Here is a 21,505-nt window from a genome sequence, read left to right as displayed (position 1 = left end):
AGGACAACTGAAACCAAAGGCTTTCACATTTCTCCTGTCCTACCTGGCAAAAATAAATTGGAGACAAACACTAGTAAGATAAAACTGGAAACATTTTTTTTTATTAAGAAAGCATGCAAAAAAAAAAAAACCCAAGAACAACAACATCAAATTGTGAGACCATATACCCCTTCCCAGCCTGCACCAATGCAAAGCATTATGGGTGGTATAAAGGACTCACCAGACCAGAAACATGGGGTTGAGAAGAGGAAACCTGGGATGGTTAGGTTGATACCAGACACTTGCTCCTTTTGTCCCTCTCCTCTGCTTTCTCCCTTATTTCCTCATTTAGGCAGTGAGCTCCTGCAATTTTCACACATCACCCAATACAACAACAATGAATATACCTCATGTCCAGCAATGCTGGACCAATAATAAAAAGTAGTATTCTTTCTATTTCATGGAGGGAAAGGGAAATTGAGGCCCAATGGGAGTCAGATTTGTCCTGTACCATTTAGCAAGGCTGATTTTGGTGGAGAAAAGCTGGAATCTCAGGTGACCTACTGGCCAATCTCCAGTCCCAGCCCCAAACTTCAGTTACTCTGGCTGACCACCAGATTCTTAATGAAACTAGTTTTCAGAAGACACAGATGAACAAGGGGCATTTGTGTGTATGATTTAGCCTACCCTTCCTAACTCTGTATGGAACCAAGTAGAAAGGGGTTTTAGAAAAGAGGAGTGTTAATCTGTAAAGAAAGAATCTTGGGGAGAACTGAAGGGAAATTATATGTAGGGTGTACCTTGAATGGAAGGAATAAGGAAGAGATGCCTAACATAGGGACACCAGGCAAAGGCATTTTGCCTCCCTCTATAAGAAATGCTCCTCTCCCTAATGGAAAATATTTTGTCATACTTCAACCCCACTAAGTACTCTCCAACACATGAGGGATTCAATCTACTCTCGTCCCCATTTATTTCTTACAAAGGCTTCAAAGAAATAAAGTGCTCTTTAGTTAACTGCCCTATCTTGCCCCTTTACTTCAGCCTCACTGAACTTCTCCAACAAACTCATATATAACCCCCTTCCAAAGAAAGGAAAGGGGTATATGAGGGGGAAAAGCAGGAGATTAGAAAGTCCAATATCTTGGAAAACATGGATAAATAAAAGGATATGAACAAACAGTAGAAATCATAAAGGGCTGTGTCCATTCCATACATTCTGTCCTGCAGCTTTCAGAAAGGGAAAATTCAGTGAAATAAAAATAGAAGTAAAATTGTTCTTCCCTCTCCTTTCAAATGCAACAAGTTATATTAAATATATACTACGAACTTTGCAGCAATAAATCATGGCCATCCCTTGTTGAAGGAGACAAGTTATCCCTGTAACTTCTTCTGGAAGTTGCCCTTGGTCCTCACTGAACTCTTTCTTCTAGATCATTTTCTCTCTTCTCCCAATTTCCTCCACCTGTCAAGAGCCTAATTGCAAAAGCTTTAGCCCTGATGATCTGTATTTCAAGAGTAGCATCTTCCTATATATATATTAAATAAATGAAATATTCCCTATCCAAATCTATGCCAGCTCCTTTTTCCTCTCCCCATCCTCCACTACCAATTCTATAAGTGTGATTCTGCTATGATGCGGGAAAGAGATTCCCATATCATAACGAGGACATAATGAAACCCACAGTATGAATGCCTTACTTTTTCTTTCTTGAGACTCCCAGGAAATGAAGGAAGAAAACAAGATAGTTTAAATATTAGGGCAAACAACTAGAGCTCAAAATGATATTTGCTCCATGGGAAAAGGTAATGAAGGCAACCTATGAAAGTCAGAGCCATCATTAATTTTCAGAGAATTATTTTTAAAAAGCCAAGATGACTAAGTTGAAATCATCTCCAAGAAGCTGAGCCTATGCTGAATAGTTGTCCTCATGTACAACCATAGAAGAAGAGTTCAAGCCAAGGCCAATCCAATTTCCTTAGAGAATGGGCTAGGAATAAGCCAATGAGAGCTTACATGACACAGCAATATATACCGTATTTCACACTGATTTATATTCACTTCTCCACAGTGTTCTACTCAACCCAATCCAGTCTCTAATTCCACTAAGATTTTATTGTCGCTCTCCTGAACCAGCATCCATCTTATCCTTGATGGGGAATGAGGATTGTCAGAAGAAGTAAGGATTGATGGGACAAAGGGTCAGGGACGAGCTCGGAGGACAGAATTAGCACCATTGAGTAAAACCTGCAAATTCATGGCTGCCAAGCAGTGTTTTAGACTCCTTCTACTCAACTGTGTGGACTCTCCAGTCCTGAGCTGAAATAGACAGGAACAGCAAACAACTTAAAGCTAGAAAGTGGGATTCGCATTGAGTTTCTCGAAGAGAAAGGTAAACAAAAAATTGAAACCTTTCTCTATAGCTATCATGGCCTTGTCTTCCAACCTGATGACTTTAAATTAGCAAGGGGTAGACACAGTCCATGGTGTAGGAAAAGGAGATTGGGGACAGTATATAACCAATAATAATAATAATAATAATAACAAAAACAACATAATTAGAATAACAATAAACAAATTAGGGGAAAAACAGGAAGGACAAGAGAAAAATGAGGAAGGAAAAAGGGAATTATCTTCGGCAGCATCTTGCAGTGGCTTCTCTGACAGAAAGAACAAAAAGTGGATATATATCTATATACAAGCAGGAGAAGGGACGGGCTGGGGTTGCTCTTTCTTCATGGCCAGACTTAACCACCAGACCCGGGGCTGATGTCCACTCTATTAAGTGATCAAGTCCCAGTCGAAGTCATCAGGGATCTCCTCACTGGCACCAGGAGGTGGGACCGGTGGCCGAGGGACCATATGGTGTGCTGTCAGAAAGAAAGAAAGAGTAAAAGGAGACTGGATGAGAAGCTGCTCCATCAGTCTAGATGGAAAGTGCTCAGCTGGTGCAGCTATTACTTTATCAGGTTAAAGTTATTTTTGTTGCAGGCCACCACTTCATTAAGAGCTTAGAAAATAAACTAGAGGAAGCTAGGTTATATGACAATAAAATATCATGCCATCAAAAATTATATTATGGTGCTGAGGATATAGCTCAGTTGGTAGAGTGCTTGCCTTGCATGCACAAAGCCCTGGGTTAAATTCCCAGCACCATATGCACAAAAATTATGAAGACTATCAGTAATGATAATATAATATACAATGTATTATTACATGAAAGAGCAGCACATAAATTTGAATTTATAAGCTAGGCACACTGGCACACCCCTGTAATCCCAGCTACTTAGGAAGCTAAAGCAGACAAATCACAAGTTCAAGGCCAGTCTGGATAACTTAATGAAATTCTGTCTCAGAATAAAAAATAAGAAGGAATAAGAAGGGATGGATATGTAGCTCAGAGGTAGAGCTTCCCTGGGTTCAATACCTAGTACCACAAAAAAAAAAAAAAAAAAGAGAGAAAGAAGAAAAGAAATTTGTATTACATGGATAAAGAGTCAGATGTCACCACCAAAACTGAAAACATTTATGATTATATAGGATGACAAGAGTGATTTTCCTAAAATGTATTTAAATGTAAAGAACTTGTTCATTTTATACTATCTATGGCAATTCAGTGTCTCCCTCACTTACACGCCCACCATTAAAATTCAATCCCAGGCTAGGGGTATATCTCAGGAGGGAAGTGCTTACCTAACATGCATCAGGGCCTGGGCTCAATCCCTAACACCACAAAACTCAAAAAAGATAGTTTAATCTCAAGCCTCTGATATTACCCGTCGTCAGGTGACAGGAAAACAGCCATGTGCCCAAAGCAGGTATGTTTATACTAAAAAATTAATTTTATTTGCCTAAATAAATATATTTTCCATCTAGATTCTAAAGCTAGACATAAATGTCCCACACATATCTCTTGCTTAAATTTATGCTTTATTTTCTTTCATTATTGTAGTTACAAGTTAGTTTTAAAGTAAATCTAGGGCTGGGGGTATAGCTTAATGATAGAGTGCTTATCTAGCATGCACAAGGCCCTGGATTTTATTCCCAACACTGCTAAATTAAAAAATACATCAGACTTTTTAAAGTCTCCCCTGATATATACCTCCTAGCAAGTAAGTAGCCCATCCCTATCTTTGGGACATGGGAATCATGACGGCTCACTCCCTTCTAGCAGGTGCAAGCACTAGGACATAGAGCGGGCTGAGTCAGAAGAAAGCAATACAACTTAACAGGGAAGACAGCGCTCAGTTATTTCAGTGCTCAGCTGCAGTTAATACTTCAAGAGAGTGAAATACACTTTCTGGCTCTTACCTGGGCGATTATATCCTGCTGAGTCCTGGGTAGGGATTGGGTACATTGGTGATGGACCAGGGTAGAGGTGGGGGCCTTGTGGATGTCCATAGGAGTTCACTACCAAAACAAGACAAGAGTTAATTGATTGGGGAATCACTGTACTCAACAAAACAGGGAGAAAAAATTTGCAGCTTTCTTCCCATCAATCTCTGTCTCCCTTCCCTGCCTTATTCTATAGATCTTGTGGGCATGAAGGCTTTCAACAAGTCATCAGTCCTCACCACCTAGGGTGAAAAAGAATGGATACTAAAAGTGTGAAATTTACTGAGACACAATTTGTTTTTTTTTTTTTCAGAGTGGAAATTAGAAGTTTATTAAAGGACAGCAGAAAAGACTTCTCCTGGAGGAAGAAGGGGACCCAAGAGGTGGAATCCTGAGACACAATTTGTAATGGGGACTTTCTCTAAAAAATTTTCTCCTTTTTCATAAGTAATTTGATCTCCTAAACTAAGGTCTGAAAAGGACCAGTCTATTTCTTTGCATTTTTCAGGATTCACTGATTCAACAGTGATTCTTTTTTATCTTTTTCCCACCTTCCTTTTCATCATAGTCTCTATCTTGGAGCTTACTTTGTACAATACCTTGGTTCATGGCTGTCTCCTGTTTGCCACTGGTGAGGGCACAGGAGTCAGTAATCCGAGCAGGGGCTGGTGGCCGGTGGGAGCCCCCTTGAGGAGGCATGTGACCAGTCTGAGTTAGGAAGTGGTTGAGGGAGTCACACAGATTGGCAATGTGATGCTGGTCAAGGGTCCAGTTCTTTTGCTCTGCCTGTCGTAGACTCTCCATGAGTTCTACAAATAGGAAAGCAAGCAATGCTAACTTTGCAGAGGCACTAGACCCATCCCTATTTCACTGTTCCACCCACATCAAAAGTCAATACCACTGATGATATGTATTAACAATTCAATTTAAGTGCTCTACATTTTCTTTTTTTTTTTTAATATTTATTTCTTAGTTATTGGCGGACACAACATCTTTGTTGGTATGTGGTGCTGAGGATCGAACCCGGGCCGCACCCATGCCAGGCGAGCACGCTAACGCTTGAGCCACATCCCCAGCCCCATAAGTGCTCTACATTTTCAAGCTCCCATTCTGTTTGTTCCTTACTAAACTCTTATTATTATTTCCATCTTACCAATGAATAAAACAAACTTTCAAAGTGACTGACTTAGCTTTGGTCACATTGTCAGGAAATGGTGACAAAACTACAAAACAGTGGTCCAGGGTTTCTAAATTCTAAGAGCCTTCTCTCTCTTAAAGATTAAACTGACTAGAAGAAATCATTGCCGTATTTTGAGTTGGGCAAAATTAATTTGAAGACATTAACAATATTCATCTGTGTAATGTGGAGGGGAAATAATGAAACACTTCGAGTTTCACTTACCCACCCCCTTCTCATTCTATTGGATTTTTCTGCTTATTCTCTTCCTTCCAGTCATCATCCTTTAAGGACTAACCTGAGAACTGGGACTGTTCAATGCTGGACCAGTTAAGCCGATTCACCATCTTAAAGCTTTCCTTTAAGGAGTCAATATTGGAGCACCAATCAGGAGGAAAGGCTGTAAAGAAGAAAGTAGGCAGTGAGATAAAGTAAAGTTTAAGATGGCAGTCAACTGATAACAGACTGACTACATGCAAGATTCTTGCACCTACACAAAATGTCTTCTACCAAGACATTTTTGGACTCTCCCTACCTGGTGATTTAAGTACAGCACAGATCACAGGCAGGAGAACATCAAAAAATTCCTAAATGATTCACAAATATGGAAGGGAAATAATGAAATCCTTAATCTCCAAATCCTCCACAAAATAGAGCTGTGGGCAGCAACTTCAATATGCTCAGTTAAACTCTGGGGAGACTGAGGTTAAAAGACTCACTACTGACTTCTTAACAAGTGCATCTCCATAGCAGGGTCGGAACTAGGGGCTCATTCACCCTTTCCTAGGCTTTCTCTACACCCTCTTTACTTACCAAAGCCAGTACTGTTGATAGGTGCCTGGCCTTGTGCCTGCTGTTGTGGTGGTGGCTGCTGCTGGGCAGGGTGGGGGTGGGGATGGTGCTGATGAGGATGGTAGCCCCCGTGCTGCAGTGTGGGAGGATGCATGGCCATCACAGGGGGAGGCCCATAGCTTTCAGGCCCAGTTTGCTTTGCCCCTGGTGGGGTACAACCATCAGGGCTTGGGGTATGCAGTGGAGGGGCACCTCCCACAGTTGAGGGGCCCTGGGCTGGTGCCTGCTGCGACTGCGGCTGTGACTGTTGAGGAGGTGGCTGTGGCTGCGGTGGCTGCTGCTGCTGTTGTTGAGTTGGCGGCGGCTGTTGCTGCTGATACATGTAGTAGTTGTTAGAAGGTGGCATGTCCCCCAGGAGAGACGAAAAGCCTGCAGGGTGAGGAAGAAGCAGGCATATGACTTAGGCAATGCATGTTTCCCTAAATGGGATTTTCTCTGGGTCAAGATAGGAGACCTCAGATAGAAACTATAGAATTAAAAGAAAAAGAGTGTTCTGAGGTCCTCTGCCTATAATCCCAGCAATTTAGGAGGCTGAGGCAGGAGGATGGTAAGTTCAAAGCTGGCCTGGGCAACTTAACATGACTCTGTATATGAAAACAAAAAAAATAAATAAAAATAAAAAAAGGTTGGAGACATACCTCAGTAGTAGAGTACCCCTGGGTTCAATCTCCAATGAAAAGAAAGAGAGGGGGGCTGGGGAAGGAGGACAGGAGAGAGAGAGGAGGAAGAAAAAAAGAAAAAAACAAAGGAAGGAAGAAAGGACATAGTGTGGAACTGCAAGGATACCTGTGTCTCTCCTGGCAGATAACAGACAGGAAGGCAGTTAGGTTAGGGCAGGGCATTGTTAGTGTGGTGACCGCTTATATTTTAATTAAAAGGTCAGTGTGTACTAAGTTTTTATACTACTTCTCAGGGATTTTGGTATAGGCCAGGAATCACGGTTTCAAAAATCAGATAGCAAGTGAAATTTAAAAAGTAAATTATAAGTAAAACTGAGCAATTGGGCATCTCTTTACTCCTCTACTGTTACTGCCTTCTTGATTTCACTACCAACAAATGGAGCTTGGGTGAAAAGCGGAGTGGGAATGGATTTGCCTCCCAAGAAGACTAGACAGGGAAGATCTAGACTTGGGCTAGAGGCTTTTAGTCACAGCTGAACTTGAGTGAATACTTCGTTGTCCTCACCCCATCTAATATAATGTTTTACTTTGTTTCAGACATTTTTCTCCAAACTCCCTCTCTCCAGTCAACGGACCACCTGAGTTGGATTAATTTCTCAAATAATTAATACAATCTTGGAACATACTATAGATACTGATCCCCTGGGATATAAAAAGAAAGAATTCATGATGACTAATATATATTTTCCAAAAAAAATGACTTCTAACCAGTTGTTATCATTTTGTTAAGTCCCTGCAGTCTACAAAGGGCCACAGAAGAAGAAGGGATCTGCCTTACTTGAACTCATATCTCTCACCTTTGCCTCTAGTTTCTTTTTCCAAAAATTCAGGAAATGTAGAGGGCTGAATGAGATGGTCTCTCAAGGGGACTCCCAATAACAACTCTTAAGTCATTCTCATGTGATAATTTCAGAAATGTGCAAATGGTTAAGATATTAAGTGATATTAAAAAAGCATTATTAATTGTGTTAGGAATATGGTAGCATGGTAAATAAATAAAGGAAAAGCCTTTATCATTTGGCAACATATTACTGAAATTATATTTATGGGTTGAATGCAACACTATCAGGAAATTGCATGAAATTATTCTAATTTCAAAAATACTGGGTGGTAAATAAAGCAAACTTAACAACATATTGGTAATTTAAAATTTGGGTGAGGGAAGCATGGGGGTTTATTATACTATTCACTCTATTTAGCATATGTTTGAAAGTTTTCATTATAAGAATATAAATATACAATAATATAAAAATAAATTCTTATAATGAAATACAGGGACTCTTGGGGAGAGGATAGTACTGCTGCCCCCTAGTGGTCATCCTCTAATTGACTTGCTCACAGCTATAATATCCCCTATGGGCTTAGGATGTAGCTCAGGGGTGAGTGCTTGCCTAAAACAAATTGGCCAAGGGTTCCAGCCCAGCAACCAGAAAAAAAAAATAATAATAATAATCATTGTCCCTGGTTCTAGACTGGGCAATCCTTCAACTAATTTTTTGAAGCTTACAATCCAGGCTACTCTCTGAAACAGCTGTCCTATTCCAAACAGTTTTAGTTCCTGATATGTTAACTGTGAACAGTGATCAATCTCTTTGCATGCAAAGATAACAAATGAGGGAGAAGAGAATGTCGTCACTTATACAAAAATGTAAGAGAATATAGGCACCCATCCCAACTCCAGACTCACCATGCTGCGAAGAAGAAGAGGACTTCTCCAGCATGGATTTATAGAGGTTGCGGAAGGACCAGCTTAGATCCTGAAAGTTGATCTCTGAGTAGGAGAATTTGAAGTCGTGGTTGGTGTTATAGAGGGGAGGGGGACCCTCAGAGCTTTCTCGGCTTGGAGCCCCTGATGCCACTGCTCCACCATCCACAGACCCTGTTCCCTGCAAAAACAGGTAAGAAAGTCCTGATCTGTGTCCCAGCTGAGGGAACAAAACAACACTTTACGGTCACCAGGCTCTTCTGCCTATCCTCTTGTTCCTCTCATATATTCAATGGAACAGCATCATTTTCTCCTTCTTTACTCATTGGTTGTTCTTGAGTCTGATCTCATTTTCCATTTCTTCTTTGACTGCCCTTTCCCTACATTACATTCATACCCTTCTTTTCTTAATCATGTTTTTTTTTTTTACTCCCCTTCCTCCTTCTCACTTTTTCTCCCCCTGATTTACCTGAAAGTTCTGTTATATCTTTCTCTTCCTCTGTTTCCCTCTTTGGACTTTCTCTTTTGCTTTACCCTTCTTTTCAACTTTATCTTCCTAACATCACAAATAATATGTAATTTTGAACAGAAACCTATCTGAAGCCACACAACCATCTACCCAGCTATCCATCCCTGTGGCCCCTACTACTTTTACTTCCTACCTGGCTATAGCTGGCCATAGATGTGGGGCTCTGAAGTGACATCTGAGGATTCCCCTCAGGAGGCAGCGAGGCTTCTCCACTCCCTGGAACACCTCCCCGTGGGCTCTTGCTTGCTTCCTGTTCTGGTGAGTCTTGGGAGAGCTGAGGGTTGCAACAGAAAAGAAATCTATAAGAAAAATTGAAATATCTTCTCCAAACCCATTGTCTCCCCTTTGCTGGCATTCATCTTAGCTTTGGAAAAGACTGAATATCCAGAAAAGGAGGTAGAAAGAGCAACTGACTCAGAAATGGCATCTTCCCAGGAAGAGGAAACTTACATCATCATCTGGAGGGTGTCTTCTCTTTCGGGAAATGTCAGGGCAGGTATCTATTGTCCAATAAGAGCCCTGGAAGAAGAACCCATCCCCATAGAGAAAAAAAATAATTACCTATAGAAGTTCCCACTTTTGAAAACAGATAATCCAACAGCCATATTAAGAAACAGGCCTGGAGCTCAGGGGTGTAGCTCAATGGTAGAATGCTTACCTAGCCTGCATGAGGCTCTGGATTTGATGTCCAATACCAAGGAATGTGGGGGGATGAGGGGGGACAAGACTGAGCATTTACACAGATTATTGTTTTTTCTTTGATATCAGGGTTTGAACTCAGGGGCACTCTACCACTAAGAGCTATACCTTAGTTCTTTTTAATTTTTATTTTGAGACAAAGTCTCACTAAGTTGCTGAGGCAAACTTGTGATCCTCCTTCTTTAGCATCCCAAATTACTGGCATTATAGGCTTACACCACCATGCCAACCTTCTAGACATTTACATAGAATCCTGAGGGCACTAGTATTAATGAGAAAGAGAACTGTCCTAAAAGCTCACTGTGTGTGCCAGAGGTAGTTCTGTAGTCCAAACACAGGCCTCAATTATTCTGAAGGGTTAGAAGTACAATATTTAGTGCAAAGAATGGCAAAATGGCCAGAGACAGTCATTCCCTTTCTTTGTGACCTGAGGCAAAACTCATCTGGCCTTTAGCATCTACTTTTGCAAATTGGGAGAATGTTCCATCCCTTTTCTTATGAAAGTAAAAACTAGAGATTTTTTCCATAATTTTTTTGTGTATTATAGTTGTACATAATGATGGGATTTGTTGTTATATACTCATACATGCATACAATATAAGAATATGACTTGGCCAATATCATTCTCCAGTACCTCCCCTTTCTCTCCCTTCTCCCTGCATTGGTTCCTTTACTCTGCTGATTTCATTTTCATTTTCATGAGACTCCACAAGCCTAGCCTTTTCCTTTTCCTTTCTAGCTTCCACATGAGAGAAAATATACAATCCTTGATCTTCCTAGTTTGACTTATTTCACTTAACATAATGCTCTCAAATTCCATCCATTTTCCTGCAAATTAAATAATTTCATTTTTCTTTATGAATAAAAAATTTGCTTCATAGCACATTTTTTAAATCCATTCATCTGTTGATGGTCACCTAGGCTGGTTCCATGGTTTGGCGATTGTGAATTGTGCTGCTATAAACATGGGTATGTATGTATCACTGTAGTATGATGATTTTAATTCTTCAGGATAAATACTAAGTAATGGTATAGCTGGGTCATATGGTAGTTCCATGCCTAGTCTTTTTTTTTTTTTTTTTTTTTGGTGCTGGGGATTTAACCCAGGGCTTTGTGCATGTGAGACAAATATTCTACCACTGAGCTAAATCCTCAGCCCACCATGCCTAGTCTTTTGAGGAACCTCCATACCAATTTCTACAGTGGTTGTACTGATTTATAGTCCCACCAACAGTGTAAAGTGTTCCTTTTTCTCCAATCCCTCTAGCATTTATTATTTGTATTCTTGATGACTGCCATTCTGACTAGTGTGAGATGAAATCTCAGTGTAAAAAGTAAAGATTTTTGTACAGAAAAGTTTCTACAAAGGTTATTAAGTAAATCTTTTACATCTAAACAGAAAAAGAATGCCACAAAAAGAAAGGGAGTCTCAAAATCAACTTTATCAAAGAGTCGTATTGAAAAAAAAAAAAAGATTTCACAATCTTCCTTAGTCACCCATTCTAATGGGGTTCCACAAGCTTGTCAGCTAAGCTCTTCCTTTGAGGAAAAATAAAGATGCTTCTCTAATTAACATGATTTCCTCTTCTGGGTAATTAAAATAGCCACAGGACTTTGGGCCATCAACTACTTCACTCTCTTTCCTGCTCTTCCCTATGATTTCCATTACAGTATCTCACCTTCCCAGGGTCATCCCGAGGTCTAGGCACCTTCCGGAAACACTTGTTGAGAGAGAGGTTGTGCCGAATGGAATTCTAGGGAAGCAGAGAAGAAAGTTAGATTCAAGAATGTGTGAAGTAAAATATTTTTCAATAGGACATAAAAGAACATAATGCACAATAACGTTCAAGGATCAAGGTACATTTAGCAGCTATTAACTACACTGATAGATGAAATTACATTTCACAAAACAGAAGCAACAGGATAAGAAAATGAAGAAATTAAATTGATGAGTGAGATCAATCATCATGATAGCCATCCTCTCATCTGCAAACCTCATTATATGGTTTTTCAACTTTTCCGCTAACTGACAATAGGTACATAAATGCCTGAAAAATTATATCTGCCACTGGACACAGTGGTGCACACCTGTAATTCCAGCGGCTTGGGAGGCTGAGGCAGGAGGATTGTGAGTTCAAGGTCAGCCTCAGCAATTTATCGAGGCCCTAAGCAATTCAGTGAGGCAGTGTTTCTAAATAAAATATAAAAAAGGGCTGAAGATGTGGCTCAGTAGTTAAGTGCCCCTGGATGGTTCAATTCCTGGTACCCACCGCCCCAAAAATATCACATCTGCCCAGTTCTTCAATCCACCCTATCAATGCAAAAGAAAAAGTGTTTTAAAAACTGTTTATATAGGGCTGGGGTTGTGGCTCAGCGTTAAAGCGCTCACCTTGTGAGGCCCTGGATTTGATCCTCAGCACCACAAAAAAATAAATAAAGGTATTTTTTTAACCTGTTTATATAGACTATAACAAATATAAATCAAGGATAAAACAAAGGCACAAATCACCTTCACTTTCTCAATAGCTCCTAGAATGGTCACACCTGGACCAAAGAAAAATATGTCTTTGATGGGGTTGAAGGTTGTGGTCTAGTGGAGACATATTTACAATAGGAGAGCAAAATGCTTTCAATAGTCTCCAGTTTACTGTCCAGTTTGTATGTTAACTGATTTAAAGAGTGAGAAAACTACATAGAATTCCCATTCCTAATCAACAATTAGCAAATGAGCTATTCCTCCAAGAAATTATAATATCAGCTTTCCTTCTTTGCTTGGAAGAACAACTCTTTCTTCCTTCAACTCTAGGCAAATAACTTAACCTCTCATTATGTGCTTGGTGGAATAGCTGCTGATCAAAGACCTAATTATATATTTTTTTCTTGGTATATGATTTTTCAGAAGATGATGACTATGTGCAATGAAGCTATGAAAATTTGATGGGTTTCCTACCTCTAGGTAGGAGGGAGTAATGCTGTGCCTTGCACAGTGACTTGAACATAGTAGAATGGCAATAAATATTTGTGAAATGAATGAGTATCCTTTTTGAGGAATCAGAAGAAAAGAGGGTATGATGTACAACAGCATCTTGCATCCATAACTATACTTAATGGCTTGGTATCACTGGAGTTTCCCTGATATATCTTAAGAAAATCATTCAACTCTGAAAAAAGGTAAAAGATATGAGATTTTTAAATTGACATATCTTTGAGACAAGGCAGAGCAAACTGAACTAGATTGTAGAAAGGAAACAGGTAGAGAAAAAGAGAAAACAAAGGCTAAAAATAAATTCTAGAAGCAGTCCCACCTTCCAACCAATGCCAGCATTCTTGTAATAAGGGAAGTTATCACAGATCCAACGGTAAATCTCACTTAGGGTCATCTTCTTGGCTGGAGAGGAGTTGATGGCATAGGTGATGAGTGTAGCATAGCTGTATCGGGGTTTGCCATCTTGGTGGACTGCTGCCTCATCTTTGCTCAGGGTGGCATTAGGATCTGTGGGTGAGCCTGGGGAACACTTGCGGCTGCCCCCTGGAGTTCCAGCCTGGGAGGCACTCCCAAGCTTCTCAATGGTAGCTCGGAGGGTCAGCTGGGGAAGCCAGTCTATGGAAGTGAGGCTACTTTCTAGATCAGAAGCCATGTTACTTCTGGGCTCTGCAGAGAAGAGGACAAAGGTGGGCAGAAAAATAAATGAGTGTTACCTCCAATGATTAGGGAAAAGAAATACCAGATTCCTAATGTTTAAGAGAAGTATTTCTTCCACTATAATTCCATAGGCAATTCCTTTCCTGGGATGGCCCTCAACTAGTGACCTGAACTCCCAGGCAGATATGTCATTAATCAAATACCAGAAGACCAACTGCTACTTATCCTACATCTTAATGCAAAGCATCCCCACAAGGCATCTCCCTGCAGGCAAGACCAGACACGAAACCTCACACCAAATTGAGATATGCCCTCAATTGTCCTTACATACAGCCTTACAACATAACATTTCAGAATACATTTGCAGGGATACATTTAAAAAAAAAAAACCTACTAAGCAGGTAAAATTAGTCCATTCTCCAATTATATGACACTTGTTATATTTGCATACATATCCACAGGTAGATAGCACAAGTATACATGTAAAGAAAAAACAGTCTGAGTAAACAAAGATGTATACTAATGAAGCACATACCAACATTTTTAAAGTTGCTTCATATCACATTTATAATGAGCATTCAGCCTTTTTATCCCACACACATATGTGCTTATGAAACATATTAGACATATTCCAGATATAAATTATATATGACAACCAGCAAAGACCAAATACAAAATTGACAGATAAACAATGGGACACATACACTAAGGTCACAATTAGATATATAGCATACATTACCAACAGAGCATAAAGTCACACAGAAGAAACAGATCTTGAGTACACTGCTACCCTCACACCTTTAAAGCTACCCCTTGCTTGCTTCTGCCCACAGACACTAGTACCAGGAAGAAATCATCAGCAAGAACCTCCCACCTCTCAGCCTGCTGGGCTTAACAGAGCTAGGGAGACACCCAGCTGTGTGCGCATCGGTAACAATCAGATAGCCTGACTAAAAATAGCCACTCTGGGGCTAAGAGCCGGCTCCCCTTCCCCACCCTCCTCCTCCCTCCTTCCTTCCCAGCCAGGCACGCAGGCTCGTGGCACCTCCATGCAAACTCCTAAGGCTGCCAGACCGCCCACGCTTGATGTTTGCACGCCCAACTGCCAACCACACTGCCTGGGTGCTCTTGCTGCCAGAGAGGTGTAGCTACAGTGACATCTTGGTGGGGGAAGGTGAAGAATTAGGGGTGATATCTGTACTACGGGGTCCAGAAAGGCTGGCAAGGACCACTGGATAGCCATTTGGCACTCCCTTAGAGATGATGCCAGCAACCCCCTAAGCACTTGCTGCCTAACAGGTTTGTGCCTGCACAGCTGCCAGATTCCAGCTGGCTTTTTTTTTTCCTCAGTCCCACCAGGGCATTGCTCTAGAGGAGTCAGGTCTAGAATGTCTGAGTTCAGATCCTGGACAGAAATATATTAGATAGGTGATGTCTAAATCTACAGCCAGATACATGCATGAGCATATACAAACAAGTATACACAGTTCTACATATTTTGCAGGTCAAAACTCAATTTCAGATAGGACTCCCCCCAACCCTTCTCCTGACCCCAGTACATCTTTCAGGCTCTCTTTTAAGTAGTAATTCTTCTGTCCTTGACACCTACCCTTTCCCCCTCAGAGTCAGCATTCTCACTCCCCTCTTCTCCAAGGTCCCACCCATACAATCTGCCTGTACACACAAGTACAGAGCAGAGTAGCCACCCAGTAACACACCCATTTCCGAGGCTAAAGAAAACACCTTAGTGCCTCAGGGGCCTGGGCAGTCAAAGACCCAATTGCAACACAAGAATTATTTGACAGAAGAAAAAAATATGGGGGAGGGGGGCTTATAAATAACATCATAAAAGGTTTCCCCTTTATCCTTAACTCCTCTTCCCATCATCTTCCTTTTCATCCTAATACCATCACCTTGCCCAAAACCATGGAAACCTGGAAAATAATAGAGACACTTAATCTTTCCAGGCAACCACATATCTTCTCCCAGCCTCTGGGCTATAGCAGGGAGTTTAGACAATATCTCAGTCCCATAGCTGGGTTTCCCCAGCTGAAGAGCAACATGTCAATTAGCAGGTTCTCAATGACCAGGGATTTCCTGGGTCCTGCCCAGAAGAAGAGATCCTTAAAGAGGTTTAACCCTATTTTCTTTCCTTGACACAAGTTCTCACTATGTTGCCCAAGCTGGCCTCAAACTCCTGTACTCAAGTCCCAAGCTCCCAAATGTGGAGGCTACAGGTATATTTCATTCTTAATTTCTGCTGAAGATCCCTAGGAAATCTTATTTATTTATACAAAGGATTGAACCCAGGGGTGCTTAACCAGCCCCCGCCCCCCCCCCCTTTTTTTTTTCAGATTTCACTTAGAGACAGGGTCTCGCTAAGTTGCTTAGGGCCTTGCTAAATTGCTGAGGCTGGCTTTGAACTTGAGATCATCCTGCCTCAGCCTCCTGAACCCCGGGGATTACAGACATGTGCCACTGCACCCATCTTAAGAGCACAAAGATCTCCAGTTGATATTTCATCTGAAACCCTCTCAAAACTGAAAAAGAGCATGAGAGTGAATTTAAAGTATTTAGAGTCCTTAGAGAATCCTTTTGACACATGCCAATCACCATGACTCCTGAATGGAAGCAATCAACCTTTTACTAGTTGTTCTGTGCTCTTTTATACCCTTTCCCCAGCACCAGTTTAGGTCACTGAGGTTAAATTTAACCTTTGTCCTGGACCCTCCCAATCAGTTCTCCAGATAGAAAACTCAGTACTCAAAATATACCCAATCTTACCAGCTACAAGAAGCTGGCAGGGTCAGATCCTTCTGGTCTTCCAGCACCACTCTCCTAAAACCTGTCCCACATCCTTACCCCATTCACTTCCCCCTTCTTGAAGGGCAGCCTAACGTATAGAACCTTGGAGACAGAGGTTCCTCAGCTGTATTGGCAACTCTGCCACTGACTCAGAGTGTCCCTAACAATCCCTTGCTCTCTGATGAAGTTTTAATACCTCAGTTTCCCCTTCAGTAAGAGATGAAGTCATCAACCCTGCCAAAGCTTTATCCCTGGAGGGAAGGGAATGAAGCTTAATGAGCTTGTGGCTACCACACATTCCACACTCCCCAAAATAATGGCAGGAGGCTAATGTTCAGGGCTATTATTAGAAAGGCAAACAAGAAATGGTAGTTCCATTTCTGAGTCCAACCAACCTAGTTACCCAGACTTCTCATTCCAGGTGGGCCTTGTGCCACTGGGCTTGGGCAGAACCTGAGTCAGGCCACATTCTTCCGTGTGTGCTGGAAGACTGAAAGGAAATACTCCCAGAAATGGGGAAAGGCAGCCAAAGGGCAGGCTCCTTCATATCCATAGGACGTATAATAAGGACTACAGTACCAGGGGAAAGGCAGAGAAAAACAGGAACACATTCTGTGAGAGCTAAAGACCAAACCTGGGTGAGATGTGTAAGATCCAAAATAACTGACACAGTTTACTACTCATTTTATCTCAATGACTTGTAATTATTCTCTGTGTAGTGCCAGAATCAGGTGTTAAGGAGTAAAAACTTTCTGCCCTGTTCATAATTCCAAAACTAATAAGACAATGGCTAAGTGTACCTCATATCAGTCAGACTGCCTGTGTTTCAATGCCAGCTCCATTACCTCTGACTGTGCCCCTCAAGCAAATCACCTAATCTCTCTGTGTCTTAGTTTCTTCACCTATAAAACAGAGACAATTACTGTACCAATAACTATTGTTATGAGGATTTAAAGTTAGTATTTTTAAGCACTTTGTATGTGCTACCTAAGTATAGCTGTCATTTTTGAATGGGGAAATATAAAGACTATTAGTGGGCTGGAAGTGTAGCATAGTAGTAAAGTGTAGGCTCAGCATGTGTGCAAAGAGAATATTAGAATTTAAAAATTAGAGAAATGACAGACCATGACTGGAATCAGCAAGCCAATACCAAGTATACAATGTCAGAATTACAAACTTTTCCTTTAGAGATCATACCCCCATAATGAATAATACTAAGATTGAAAAAAACCCCAAGGATGAAGGCATAGGGGAAATACTATCTCTTATCTTTCAGGGGGAACTAGTTGTAGTTGTAAGACATGGTCTGGAAAATAGCAATCTCTGCCTCTTAATTAATCCAACCCAATAGCCAACTGCTTCTAATTGATTCCTTAGAGGCAAAGAGGGTTAGGGAAACTCAGATCAAGCAGGACCAGTTAAACTGTGCAATAGTAGTATATCTGGAGCTATTAGGATACACTTCTCTCTAAACTATTCAGAAGCTGCACTCCAGCATCTGGTAAAGTTCTTTGGAAGAAACAGGCTGTTTGAAAAGTGGAGGAGGCAGTTCTAGATTTAGAAGTCAGGGATTCTCTCCCTTTTGAGACTAGAGGTTATCAGGGATGAAGCTCTCTTATTGGTCCTAGAAGAAATGGTCCCAACCTGAGACTGGGCTTCCCTGCTACATGGGATGAGGCTCCCACTGACAGGGGGATGCCAAGCCTTTCTTCCCAGTTGGGCATCCTTAACCACCACCCTTTCCAGGTCTTTGGAACAGATCATCTGCTCCTAGAGGCCTATCAGAAACACAATTCTAGGGAATTGGAGTATAGTCTGAAAAGCACATATCCCTGTTCTCCACACACTTATGCAAAACACTGACAAAAGACAGGAGCAACACTGATCTCAGTTAAGAAACACATGTGCAACATTCTACCCACGCAGCCATACAAATCTGTGGGGTATAGCCCTGTCTCATATACCACCACCAACGAGTATCTTTCAGAAACAAGTAGACATACCTAGGGACTTAAGCAGACCACCAGCAACCTAGACAGAAAGGAGAAAAAATATCCCAAGGGGAGGAAGCCTTTCTCATGGCCTTGCTGTGGAGTACAATGCCCCTTACTGAAGATAAGGTATGTTCCAATGGTGAAGCAGGAAAGCTAGCACCCAGCTAAGTGACCTCAAGTTGAAAGACAGAGATCTACTAAAAACACAGCCCAGGCTCATCTAGGAAAATTTCCTGGCACCTTTTTCCTGCTTTTTCTGAAGATTCTGAACATTGATAATTTCCTATCTTATGTGGGAAACTTAAACATAAAGTTCCAGGGACCTGAACTGAACAAGAAACAGAGGATAGAGACTAGTAGGTGCTTTTCTGGAAAGAAACTAATGGACTCCTTAGAGGTAAAATCTCCTATTGGTCAACTATTCAGATGGAAGATTGGAGAGGGGTTAGTAGCAACCCTCCTCTCTTTCTATCAAGGACCTGATTTGCTGATGAACTGTCAGCGAAGGGCAGGAGAACTGTACAGGACTGGGGCAGAGCCAGTATTTGTGAAGAACTTTAACTCAGGAATGTCAGTCCTCTGTACACTGTCTTTTTGCCTCAGGGGATTCATATTTTCCCTGTGGATTTTGTAGGGAGAGAGATACATCCAATTAGGAATGAGAATGTCAGGAGAGGAGTCCTCCCAGTATCTGAAGTAGGGTTAGTGGGGACAGGCTGTTTCTCTTGCTTGTAAAGAGTAATCACAGTGGGTTGGAAAGGACACTTCTGGCAGATATTTAGCTGACCTAGGCATGCCCTAGACAAGCCTAGGACAGGAGCTGCCACCATGACTTTGATGAGGGCCCACTCTCCAGGTGAAAAGGCCCAAGGATGGAGGAGGGTGCTATGGAGTCCAGTTGGGTTATGTCCATCCTTGTTACACAGTATGCATGCAGTTCTGAAAAAGTAACTGTTATCAGTGATCCAGTTGTCCTCAGTATGAAAACATCCACTTCCCTAGGGACCTTAAATGAGATTCATCCATTTAGTCCTCCAGAATACTAACAAACTCATTTCTCTGAGTTTTTGCAACAAGATGTAGGTTCCAATTAAGAAGTTCCTTCAGAACACATTTTCCAGAGGATTCTGAGTTATCACTCTACTTTCCTCAGTAAGGAAACCCAAGATCTATCATTTCAGGCCCCTAAGCCCTCTGGTGCCTAAAGATGACAGAGAAAAACGAAAGAAAACACTAACCTGTCTCCACCAGTCCCCCGGCAAAGGGAGGAAACCACCTGGTACTGGAGTTTGAGGTTGGAGGGATTCCCCTTTTCAGAGGCAGGTGACTGGTCTCATCCTCAGTGGCTCTTCCTGTCCTGGACTGAACCTCCCAAGCTTGTGAGGGGAACTGGGTCCCCTGAGGATGAGGAGCCGAGGGGGGAATGGGTGGAGGAGGAGAAGGAGGTCCTACCTGGGGAAGGTGGCACACCCCCCACACCCTGCTAGTTACCCTGGGGAGGAGGGGAGGAGCCTCTCCCAACCAGGAGTTGTCTCCTCCCCCTTGGGGGAGTCCCTCTCGCCCCCAAACTGAATGTTTTGGGGGCGGAGGGTTCTTTCTGTCTGCTGGAAATCTGAGCGGAGGGGCTCTACCTGGTTCCACTGTCTAGGTGAAAGGAAGTTTCCGCCTTTCTGGAGAAAGGCGGAAAGCCAATTCCTCCTCTTTCGCTATAGTGTATTTTGCTGCTGAACCTAAGGACGCCTCTCCTCCGTGAGTACTGAGTGGGATGGAGGGTGTCTACTCCATTGGCATATTCCCCTTTCTCTTTGCCTCAAAAGTCTTGAACTGTTTAGAGTGTGTTTGGAGGGTGGAGACTCGCAGGGGCGGTCCCCCTCCGTTCCTTAAGGAAGGATCGCCTCTTTCTGCTTCTGGGGGTCTTCTCCCGAGCCACTAGGAGGGTTTCCTAGCCTCTAGGAAGGCGAGCTGCGTCTCCTACAACGAGCTTTTCTTTCCTTCACCCAAGGGGCTTGGGGTCTTCCCTCCAACAGGAGAGAGGGTTCTTAGGTCCCCGCTCCCGCCCACGTTCCTGGGGGTGTCCCAGAGGGTGGGGTTTTCGTACTCCCCGCTCTCCCCTGGCTGGCCTGGGCAGCAGGGTCCGGGAGGCCGCGGCTTCCGACTCCCGTCACTGGCTACTGTGGCGGCAGCGCCTCCTCTAGTCCTGTCCCGTCCCGTCCTTTGCCTTCGGCGCGTGGGGCTCCCCGCGCTGCCACCTCTCGGGCTCCGTCCAGTCGGGGCTCCCGGGGAGCCAGAAAGCGGACGGACAGTGTCAGGGCTCGGCTCGGGCTCGGGTTCGGCTCGGCTCCGCTGCAGGCCCCGGCTCCTCCCCGGCCTCCGCGCAGCACTCCGCGCCCCTCCCCCTTCCCCGCCCGCCGGGCCGCCGCCTCCCCGCGCGGGTTAAGGAGGAGCGGGTCGGCTCCGAGCGGCGGGCCGCCGGGGTGTGCGCTCCACCCGGGCAACTGCACGGCTGCCTCCGCTGAAGCCTACCAACGCCCAGCCGCTGCGCACTCACCTCCAGCCGCCTCCCCGCCGCTGCGCTCCGTGCCGCTTGCGGTCTACCTGGGGTGTCGTCCCACTGCTCCCTGTCTGCAGAGTCCCTCGTGCACACCTTACTCTGTCAATTCCAATTTACACACTAATTCTGGTACTCTGATCTTTTCCCATTCTACTGTATTCTCTATACAGATGAGCAACTTGTTTTCTCAGAAATTTCTTTGATGAGTTTCTCTTTTCCCGAGGCAGTTTATAAATTATTATAGAGATTGAAGGAAGGTTAATATTTTGCCCTGATATCATCCTGGAGTTCAGTAACTACTCTTCTCAGTGAGTGGACACATAAAAGGATAAGTGATCTAGCAACTGACAAATAAACATCAGAAGATGTGGGTCCTGTTCGCTTTTCCTGCTCTACAAACTTGTGCAAGGGCCCTGTTCTCTGGAATCTTGGTCGCGGAAGGCGGGGCGGGGACCAGACACTCCTCCTGCTACCCAATAAGGCTGTTGCAATTACCAAAAGAGTTAATTTATGTGAAATGCTTTTAAACTATAGAATATAGAAAGGGCACAAAAT

At 42.8% G+C, this 21,505-nt stretch overlaps 1 protein-coding gene across 4 annotated transcripts; it reads right to left on the bottom strand.

Annotated features, from left to right (window-relative positions):
* Window positions 1–79: 79 nt before the first annotated feature.
* Window positions 80–21,341, bottom strand: Foxj2 (forkhead box J2). 4 transcript variants are annotated; one of them, XM_078015284.1, is made up of 11 exons: window positions 20,948–21,341; window positions 13,263–13,609; window positions 11,637–11,711; window positions 9,709–9,777; window positions 9,392–9,532; window positions 8,712–8,910; window positions 6,306–6,713; window positions 5,791–5,892; window positions 4,903–5,124; window positions 4,292–4,390; window positions 80–2,850 (listed from the first exon to the last, which is right to left on the bottom strand). In XM_078015284.1, exons 2-11 carry the CDS (start codon window positions 13,593–13,595, stop codon window positions 2,762–2,764), a joined length of 1,737 nt encoding a protein of 578 aa, XP_077871410.1. In that variant the 5' UTR covers window positions 13,596–13,609; window positions 20,948–21,341; the 3' UTR covers window positions 80–2,761. The 4 variants fall into 4 exon arrangements, with proteins under 4 accessions (XP_077871410.1, XP_040136937.2, XP_005341771.2 ...); XM_040281003.2 differs by lacking the exon at window positions 20,948–21,341 and adding an exon at window positions 19,638–20,791; XM_005341714.5 differs by lacking the exon at window positions 20,948–21,341 and adding an exon at window positions 19,638–20,789 and having other exon boundaries at window positions 4,915–5,124.
* Window positions 21,342–21,505: the final 164 nt, after the last annotated feature.

The sequence above is a fragment of the Ictidomys tridecemlineatus genome, chromosome 6 (assembly GCF_052094955.1).
Source record: "Ictidomys tridecemlineatus isolate mIctTri1 chromosome 6, mIctTri1.hap1, whole genome shotgun sequence".
Taxonomy (NCBI): domain Eukaryota; kingdom Metazoa; phylum Chordata; class Mammalia; order Rodentia; family Sciuridae; genus Ictidomys; species Ictidomys tridecemlineatus.
This window is presented reverse-complemented; position numbering and strand designations above follow the sequence as displayed.